The 9,058-nt window shown below is 60.2% G+C and overlaps 2 protein-coding genes across 3 annotated transcripts in view; one reads left to right on the top strand and one right to left on the bottom strand.

Annotated features, from left to right (window-relative positions):
- Positions 1-810: 810 nt before the first annotated feature.
- FBXO2 (F-box protein 2) lies at positions 811-6,630 on the bottom strand. The gene is made up of 6 exons (XM_027110185.1): positions 6,214-6,630; positions 2,840-3,214; positions 2,251-2,380; positions 2,082-2,177; positions 1,493-1,631; positions 811-1,262 (listed from the first exon to the last, which is right to left on the bottom strand). The coding sequence occupies exons 1-6, from the start codon at positions 6,233-6,235 to the stop codon at positions 1,128-1,130; spliced, it is 897 nt and encodes a 298-aa protein (XP_026965986.1). The 5' UTR covers positions 6,236-6,630; the 3' UTR covers positions 811-1,127.
- Positions 6,631-6,752: 122 nt separating this feature from the next.
- Positions 6,753-9,058, top strand: part of FBXO44 (F-box protein 44) — a 5,735-nt gene continuing 3,429 nt past the window's right edge. The window contains exons 1-2 of one of the 2 annotated variants that reach the window (XM_027110187.1): positions 6,753-6,873; positions 7,835-8,106. In XM_027110187.1, the coding sequence (XP_026965988.1) occupies positions 7,842-8,106 (265 nt within the window). In that variant the 5' untranslated portion in view covers positions 6,753-6,873; positions 7,835-7,841. The remainder of the gene's footprint in view (positions 6,874-7,834; positions 8,107-9,058) is intronic. The other variant, XM_027110186.1, reaches the window with a different exon arrangement.

Raw genomic sequence — 9,058 nt, 5'->3', positions numbered from 1 at the left:
GCAAGCCCACCTGACCAGCAGGTGGCATCAGGGCTCAGAATCAAAGGAAAGCTGGAGGGGCATGGAGATTTTATTGGTCATCCTTTAGGAGAGGAGAGAAGATGTTTCAGACCCTCACCCACCCCCAAGACCAGCAGCTGAGAGTCCTGGGGAGGGGGCTGGGTTTGAGAGCTGCTGGGGAGGCCAGAAAGGGAGTTCCTGGTCCAGAGCCTAGCACCACACCCTTCCCTCCACCCCTCCCCTCAAACCAGTACCAGGGGCCAGCCTCTGGGCAGGGCTTGGAAAATGACCAATGAGACCAGATGCTAATGACTCTTGTCCGATCCAATACCAAGCCAAGGAGGACAGCGTGAAGTGGGCATGAACTGAAGAGGGACACCAAGCTGATCCTTCCTGTGCCCCCCAGCCTGTCACCCCCCCATCCCCCACCTCAAGCCACTGGCATCCATCCCTGGGCCCAGGAGAATTGGTACCCTAGATGAGATGCTGCCACCACCCACCATCCTGCCTTCAGGAAAAAAAAAAAAAAAACGGGGAGAGGGATCAAGAGAGGCCAGGAGGGGGGGCCCACACACACACTCGGTTCTGGCTTCTGGGCAGCTTGGGTGTCAGTCGGGCGCCAGGCCCAGCTCCCCGCTCCCTGGCCTCACAATCCCAGCCTTTGTCTGGCGGGACCAGGCCCGGCTGGCTCTGCACCCGCCCAAGGGCCCCTGGAAACCAGAGCAGCTGGAACCCCACCAAGTATTTTTCCAGGCTGGGCCAGGGGCCCTCAAGAGACAGAGACTGAACAAAGGGAGGGGAGTTCATTCATCCCTGTGTTCATTCATTCCTTCCTCCGACAAATAATATTTATTGAGCGCCCATTTTCGTGGCAGGCACAGTGTTAGGTGCAGGGGATTCAGCAGCGGCGGGCCCAGTGTAGGCCCACGCCCTCACCCATCTTATTTTCTAGATGCAAATATATACCAACAAAACCCATCTTTCCCTCTGAAGGGGCTGGTCTTCGAGCATGGGACGGGAGAGGAGTGCGCCGGGTGCGGAAGGTCAGGATGCTACCGACTAAGCCCTATCTACCCCCGCGCCTCTGGCCCTCCAAGGCAGCTGGGGGAGGCTGGAGGAGGGGTCACTCAGGGCTCCACCCACACGCTGCTGTTGGTCACCCGGGCCCCGAACCAGCCCTTCCAGTAGACGCAGTCCTGTCCGCCGTGCTCGAAGCGGACGAAGCGGACGCCCGGCCCATAGTCGGTGAAGGTGTGGGAGATCTGTGGGTGGGGAGTCAGGGGGAAGGGGGAGGGAGGGTCAGGCTCGGAGTCCCGAGGCCTCCCCCAGCCACCCCACCCCAGCGCTCTGACCCTCGTCTAGCCCCCTGGATTTCTCAGCGCAGCGTCCCCCCTCCAAGCCTCTCGGCCAGTCCAACCCTGCCCCGCCCACACGGGCCGTGGGCGGGCTTTTCACGAGCCCGGCCCCACCGCCCCCGGGCCTCCAAGCTCACCTCAATCCAGCCACCGTCGTCGCTGTCTTGTGGCACTGCCACCTGCCCGCTGTTGAACTCGGCCAGCACGTCCTCATGCTCTGACAGCAGCTTCACCGTGAGCTCGTACAGGCAGCCGGCGTCTCTGCGGCCCGAGTACCTGCCCCGAGGGAGGGAGGGAGGAAGCGCCCGGGGAAGGCTTCAGCCCTGCTGAGCGGGTACTCTGGGCCCCACCCTCTACAGGAGTTAACCCTGCTGACCGGTAATACCAATGTTCCCATTTTACAGATAAGGAAACCGAGGCCGGAGAGAGAAAGTGACTTGCCCAAACCCAAGGACTAAACCCCAGATGGGCCAGACCCAGTGTTGGGACCAAAGCCAACCCACAGGGACACTTTTTGTTGGGACAGCAGGTGGATATTAAAAAACAAAAACAAAAAAAATTGCCAACATTTAAAACTCAGGAGGGGAGATGGATTTTCACCTTCTCCTGAAAACCCATGATCACGTGACTGCAAGCTCTAGAGTAGGGAGGCAGCAGTCTCTCAAGCAGAGTAGCCGGTTCCAGTTCGCCCCTCAACCCCGCTCCCCTTCCCCCACGGCCGCTCACCAGTCCTTCACCACGATGGCCGGCTGAGTGGTGTCCAGCAGCTCCTCCCAGTAGCCCTCAGCCTGCAGGTCAATGACCTGCGCTTTGCGACACCACCTGGGAGACTGGGGGTTAGGACTGAGTGGAGGTCCCCTCCCCCCCCCTTCTCATCCATCCCCCTTCTCCTTACTCGAAGGAGGAGGCGAAGTACTTCTTGACACTCTCGTCGTGGATGAATTCCACCCCGCAGTCTCCGGGCAGCTCCTCCACCCTCCAGCCGTCCCCACCGTGCTCCACGTCGCACCAGCCCTCCAAGTCCTCTGTAGGAACACCACAGCCCCACGCTGGTCACCCAGCCCCTGCGAGGGTGTGGCAGGGTGGCTCTTGCCCCTATCGTGGGGGGGAGGATGAACGTGGTCCTTGAATGGTGTCGCGGTGGGCAGACGATGGTGGGCGTGAATGGTGAGCACTTCCTGTTTGTCCCCAGCTTCTCTCTCCCTCCCAGGAGGGTCCTCCGCGGGGCCTGTCTTGCCCCAGCTCCCTGGGGGGTGGAAGGATCTGGGAGAGAGACAACTCCCGCCCGCCTCCCCGACTTCCCCCGCCCCGGAGCAGGACAGGAGGATAATACTACAGTCTGTACTGGGGCTACTCTGTGCTGGGCACTGCGCCAAGCGCCTTATCTCATCCACCCCTCAAAGCAGGCTGGCCTTGTTACTGCCCACGGTACAGAAGGGGAAGCTGAGCTCCCCAGGCCGGGCTGACGGGGCGCGACCCCTCACCTTCCCCGCACGGGTTGCGTAGCAGGTTGCGCCGCCTCTTGCTCAGGAAGTAGAACTGCTGCCAGTGGTCGCGCTCTTCCTCGGGGCCGCCCTCGGGTACCAGACCCTCTTGCTGACACTTAAGCAGCCACAGGGGAGAGCCGTCGACCAGCTCCTTCCAGCGCAGGCACACCAGGCGGCAGGCCTGCACCAGCTCGGCGGCGGGCAGCTCGGCCAGCACGCGAAGCAGCAGCGGCTCGGGCAGCTCGTCCAGGTACGCGGCCTCCTCCTCCTCCCCCTCGTCCTCGGGCCGCTCCTCCCCGCCGCTCGCCTCCTCCGCGCCGGCCTCCTGCTGCTGCTCCTCCGGGCTCGCCTCCTCCGGCTGGCCCACGCTCTCTGCGGGCGGGCGGGCGGGGCGCGGCTGAGACTCCCCCCAGACTGCCCCCGCCGCGCGCCACGGCCGCGATGTGAAAGGCGTCCGCCCCCACCCGCGCTCGGACAGTCCTCAGCGGGCGCCGGAGTTTCCGTGACCAGAGCCTGGGACCCTGTGGAGGAGGCCCAGGAGCCCGGGGCCACAGATCAGCTCCAAGTCTGAAGAGTGGCCTCAGAGGCCTCAGCTTCCCCTGCAGTGCCAGTAAACCCCATACCTGAGCCGACAGCAGGAACTGATGATACTCCTGACACAATGAAGCCCTCTCAACGGCCCTCTAAGATCCCTGCTCCGGTCACCTCCTCAGGGGAGCCCTCCCCAACTTCCCCTACTACAGCATCCTCTCACCTCACCGCTGGGAGTTCCGTCCTTCCTAGCTTTTGTCCAAGGGTTTGACGGTTTATAAACACCTTTCCCGGGGACTAGACTGAGGGAATGAGGGCAGGAACCGGGTCTGGGAAACTCACTGCTTCATCCCCCATGTTTGGCATCTGGCGCCCTGCCTGGCTCCCTGTCACTTAGCAAGTGTTAGGCACCATTCTGAGCGTTTTAATTTTTACTCTTTAAATCCTCACAGCATCTCTTCTAGGTTGTCCCTATCACCATCCCTATTTCCCTGATGAGGAAACAGGGACAGAGAGGTAAAAACACCCAGGATCATGCAGCAAATGAGTGGTCGGAGCCTGGATTCGAACCCAGGCAGTCTGGCTCCAGAGCCACCTTTAACCATCACAGCCCTGAGAAAATGATTCGTTGAGTTGAGGGTTATGATTTTGATTTCACAGATGAAAATGCTCAGGTTCAAAGATGGGGAGCGACCTGCCAAAGGTCACACTGCTGGTATTCAGGCAGGGGATGCGGGGATCTGAGGCCTGAAGGGAAGGGAGAACAGGGGCTTGGGGATGGGGGAGGGAAGCTCGTTAAAAGAGAACATGTACATCAAATAGGGAGATGTAGTAAGTGCTCGGGAAAGAAGGTTTCTTCACTCCTTTTCCTATTCCTGGCCCTCAGCTTCCTCGTCTGTAAAATGGGGGTAATCCCAGGCCAATCAGACAGTCATCTGATGTTCAACTCTTCTGAGGAGGGGGCAAGGGCATTCCAAATTATGAGAAGAGGGACTGATATCAGGAGCTGTGGGCTGGACTGTCTCCTGGATCCTGGCTGGCCTCAGCTGGGCCATTGAAGCCTTGAATAAGTGGATACCGAGTGGAGGAGGGAAAGACAGTGTGGAGGTGACAGAGCCACTCTGGGTGATGGGGGAGGCCACTGCTCTCAGACCTAGGACAGTGGGGGTGGGGGAGTCCTAAGTGCTGGGCCCTGGAAAGCCAAGGTGGTGGTGGAAACAGGCCAGGCACCAGGGGAGGAACGAGCAGGGCCTAGACCCAAGACTGGGTGTTGCCAGAACCTGGGCGGCCAGCCCTTCACCTCCTCATATGCAGCATTTCCCCACTGCGCACACTCTCAGCCCCCTGAGAGCCCAATCAGGGTTTACGTCTTTGGAGCCCAGAGCACACAGTGAGTCCTCAGTAGATCTTATTTAGTGAATCTTATTACTCAGCACAGTTCCCTTCATTGTTAGTTTTTTGTTTTGTGTTGTTTTTTTTGCCACATCTTTATGATGTGGGGCTTCACACTTCCCTTTTGGCAAGGAGGAAACTGAGGCCCAGAGAGTCTTACTGACTTCTCCCAAGTCACACCGCAGAACTGTGGGATGGCGGAGAGGAAAATGCCTGCCCTGAAGCCATGTCACCTGCCCATCTTGCTGCCCACAGCTCTCTGGGGAGCTGGGCCCAGTGCCCTCACCTCTCCACCCCTCCCCCTGCCCTGCCCTGCCCTGGCCCTGGTGGACACCTGATGCTCCCCCGAAAGGTGCACCTCGCCCAGTCCCCTCTCCTGGCCCCAGGCCTGGCACTCAAGGCCCCAGATCTGATTACAGGCCCCCCCACCCCCTCTTGAGCACACACAACTCCCCACATTGTTGCCTTCGGAAAGTTATCTGGCCCCTGGAAGCTGCCTCCGAGGCTTATTCACTCACCTGGATTGGGCCCCTGAGTCCAGGGAATAGCTGGGCCCTGGGAAGAAGCAGGAACCCATTCTGGGGCCCTATGAAGGGTGGGGCAAGGGGGCCACGGATTGGGGGCAAGAGCGGAAGGAGGTAGGATTTTCAGGGCTGGAGGGATGGGGTGGGGAGCTCGGCTGCCTGAGTGAGCATCAGTCTGTTTCCCATTGTCTCCCCAAGCAACTGGCCACTCTCAGATGGGCCTGGTGAGGAAGGGGTGGGGGCAGGTCTTGTGCCCACCCCGACTCAGCAGGCAACCCCTACAGGCCCAGCGGAGAGTTCTAGAGATGGGGAGCGGGGGACCTTTGGTGCCAGACAAGATGACTGGGCAGTCTCAAAGGGCCCTGAGCATCGGCTAGAGCTGATGTCCCAACTCTCCCTCACCACCAGCCTGGTTCCCACTGGGCATCCAGCCACCCAAAGGAAGGACAGCCCCTCCAGACAAGGGATCCCAGGAGGAAGGCTGGGATGGGGTGAGGAGAAGCCAGTAACCCCAAGAAATTCATGGAGATTCAGGCATCTCACGGCCCAGAGTTGGCAAATGGAAGAAGCTGATGGAATAAAAAGGCTTGTGGCCTCTTCCATCCCAGATAGGTCCCAGACCCGGGTCCAATAGACCCTCAGGAGGTGGGAACGTGGGATTACTCATACGCTATTTCCCGGGTAAATGGGACCCGGGAGTCCTCCCTCTCTGCCTGTCATCTCTCAAGGCCTCCAGCAGATCAAGACACCAGACAGAGGACTGTGCTCCTTTGAGACTGTCTCAAGGGCTTTGCTTGGGTGAAAGTGTGTCGCTCTGTGTATCGGGGCCCCCTCGCTCTCTGATGCCCCCTCTCCGTAGCACTCGCCCGCCTGCCCCGGTCACCCCTCCAGGGCTGAGCGAGTGGATCCGGCGGCGGCGGCTACCTGGGTCACCGTCTCCGTCCATCGCTGCAGAGCGCTGTCGCGAGAGGAGGAGGACCCGGAGCGCTGCGGGCGGGCTGTCCGAGTCCCGCGGCGGCGGCGGCGGCGGCGGCGGCGAGTCCAGGCGCTGCTCACGTCTGGGTCGGGTCCCGGCCGGACGCGCCTCTTAAAGGCCCCCGCCTCCGCCCCCGCCCCGCCTTTGGCCCCGCGCCGGGACGCCCCACAGTCCGGAGCGATCGGCCCGAGGCCTGAGGCTCCCGGTTCCTTGGCGGACCCAGGAGGCCAAGAAAGGTCGGGAGTCGTTTCTTTTTTTTTTTTTTTTTTTTAATGGGTGCGGGTGGGAGTCCGATTCGGGGCGTCTCCCAGCACCCTCCTGGGGTGGCTGCTGGGAGGAGGCTGGGAGAGTCTGGGTCATGCGGAGGGTGTGGGCAGAGGCTCCTCCCGGCACGACACCGCCCCGCCCCAGGTAATTTTCCTACATCCGTGGGGGGCGCACCCCAAGCCGGGTGCTCCCCGCGGGCCGGGGACCGGAGCGGGCCGTGGAGGCGGGGCCGGGGCGGGGCTCGGCGGGCTGGGGCGGGGTTGTATCCACCGGCGACCGCAGGCGGAGGCTGGCTCAGCCCCTGCTACGGAGCGGGATCGCACAGCGGTGGCAGAGGGCAGGTGACCGGCGGGAGTGGGCGCGGGGAGCGCCGGGGCGGGGACGCGGGGTGCGGGGGCCGGGCGGGCGGGCGGGCTCGGCGGTTCCGGGCCCAGCAGCAGTGCGCCGAGGGAGGCCCGCGCGGACAAGGCCCAGGCGACGGGGTTGCGCGGCGCGGCCTCGAGAGGCGGCGCGAGCAAGAACCAGAGCTGGGGTCGCCATCGATGCGCAGGGGTCCAAGCCTAGACTTTGGGAAACATTTGAAAGCCACGAGGAGGGATGGGAAGTCGAAGGCGCGCGGGGACACCCGGGGCTGGAGCCCAGCCACGGGGATGGGGGCGGGGGTATAGGAAAGCCCTCTCCCCATCGCCCACCTCTTCTCCAGTCCCAGCCAGGCAGAGCATTTACTCCGTGGTCTCGAAAAAGTGGCTAGGGCCCTTGGGACCTCGGTCGGAGACAATGATAATTATCCCTGCCCCCCCCCCCCCATATCTCCGCTCCTCCGTTTTGAGGATGGGAGAGAGAATGCGGAAGGTACCAGACAGGCTGCGGGGCTGCGAATTGTGATTTCCATGCTAAAGACCGTCCGACCTATTGAAAACAGCTGGCTCTAGATTCAGAGAAGGCTCAGGCTCCTTTCCCCTCTGTTCCTGTCTGTGTGACCTTGGGCAGATCCTGATACCTCTTCTGCCTCCTTAGCCTCCCTTAGAGGCTATTGTGAGCTGCCAGTAAAAACAATCAGAGCTCTGAGCTTCTTTACTGAGCTTCTGCTGTGTCCCAAGCTCCTTGTACCCCCTCTAGGAGGTAAGTATTGTTCCTGGCCCCATTTTACAGAGGAGGAAACTGAGGCTCAGAGAGGCCCAGTGACTTTCCTGAGATAGTCAATGGCAGTGCCGGGAGGGAACCTCCACCACCACGGGGTGCTGCGAATATTGGGTCCTGGGGAGAGGATCAGGTCTGTAGTGTAGCTTTCAACAACCACAGGAGAGCCATGGCGGTGGGGAACATCAACGAGCTGCCCGAGAACATCCTGTTGGAGTTGTTCACGCACGTGCCTGCCCGCCAGCTGCTGCTCCGTTGCCGCCTGGTCTGCAGCCTCTGGCGAGACCTCATCGACCTCGTGACCCTCTGGAAGCGCAAATGCCTGCGTGAGGGCTTCATTACCAAAGACTGGGACCAGCCCGTGGCCGACTGGAAGGTCTTCTACTTCCTCCGCAGCCTCCACAAGAACCTCCTGCATAACCCGTGCGCCGAAGGTGGGGTGCAGACTGGGTATGATGTGCCCCCAAACACACAGACTGTCGTGATACCAGCTAACATTCATTAGGCGCTTACTATGAGCCAGCCAGGCACTTTGGGGGGTTTAATTCCTTTCTCACAATAATCCTAAGAGGTAGGTACTATTAGGCACCCATTTTTCAGATGGGAAAACTGAGGCCAAGAGTGGCATTGTTCCACTCTTATTCCACTCTGAAGGTTATTTCCCCAGTGACCTTTCCTAGGAGAGGGAATGTTGGCCAGTTGGAATGAATTGTGCCGAAGACACAAGACCAGGAAGTCAGAGCCATATTTTCTTGGCCTGGCTCCCAGACTCCAGGACTAGGCCTACTAGGACTGCCCAGAAGACAAAGGGGGCTTTGCTTATGAGAGAATGAGAGATCCGGTCTTCTTCCCAGCACATTCCAACAAAAGGTAAAACAAAACTTCTGTGGTCATCCAGAGCCCCCTCTTTTCCCTTGCTGTGCTGTAAATGACTAAGTAGACACTTTGACGGCATGAGAACTTCAATCTCTATTATGTGGCCAAATTCTGGAGCAAAATGATAGTAAAACAACCCCAAGCTGTCCAGAGCTTTCAGATGTCTGCCTCACTTGACTCCCCAACGGCCATGTTCTTCACCAGCATGTTGACAAACTATGGTCCATAAGCCAAATCTGGCCTAGGAGCTACGAATAGTTTTTATGGTTTTAAAGGGTTATTTAAAAAACAAACAAAAAGGGCTTCCCTGGTGGTGCAGTGGTTGAGAGTCCGCCTGCCGATGCAGGGGACACGGGTTCGTGCCCCGGTCCAGGAGGATCCCACGTGCTGCGGAGCAGCTGGGCCCGTGAGCCATGGCCGCTGAGCCTGCGTGTCCGGAGCCTGTGCTCCGCAACGGGAGAGGCCACAACAGTGAGAGGCCCGCGTACCGCCAAAAAAAAAAAAAAAAAA

The sequence above is a fragment of the Aethalodelphis obliquidens genome, unplaced genomic scaffold (assembly GCF_003676395.1).
Source record: "Aethalodelphis obliquidens isolate GAN/ISIS:26980383/991018 unplaced genomic scaffold, ASM367639v1 scaffold9, whole genome shotgun sequence".
In the NCBI taxonomy this organism is placed as follows: Eukaryota; Metazoa; Chordata; class Mammalia; order Artiodactyla; family Delphinidae; genus Aethalodelphis; species Aethalodelphis obliquidens.
Note: the sequence above shows the minus strand (reverse complement) of the source record. Positions and strands in the feature narration are given on the sequence as shown.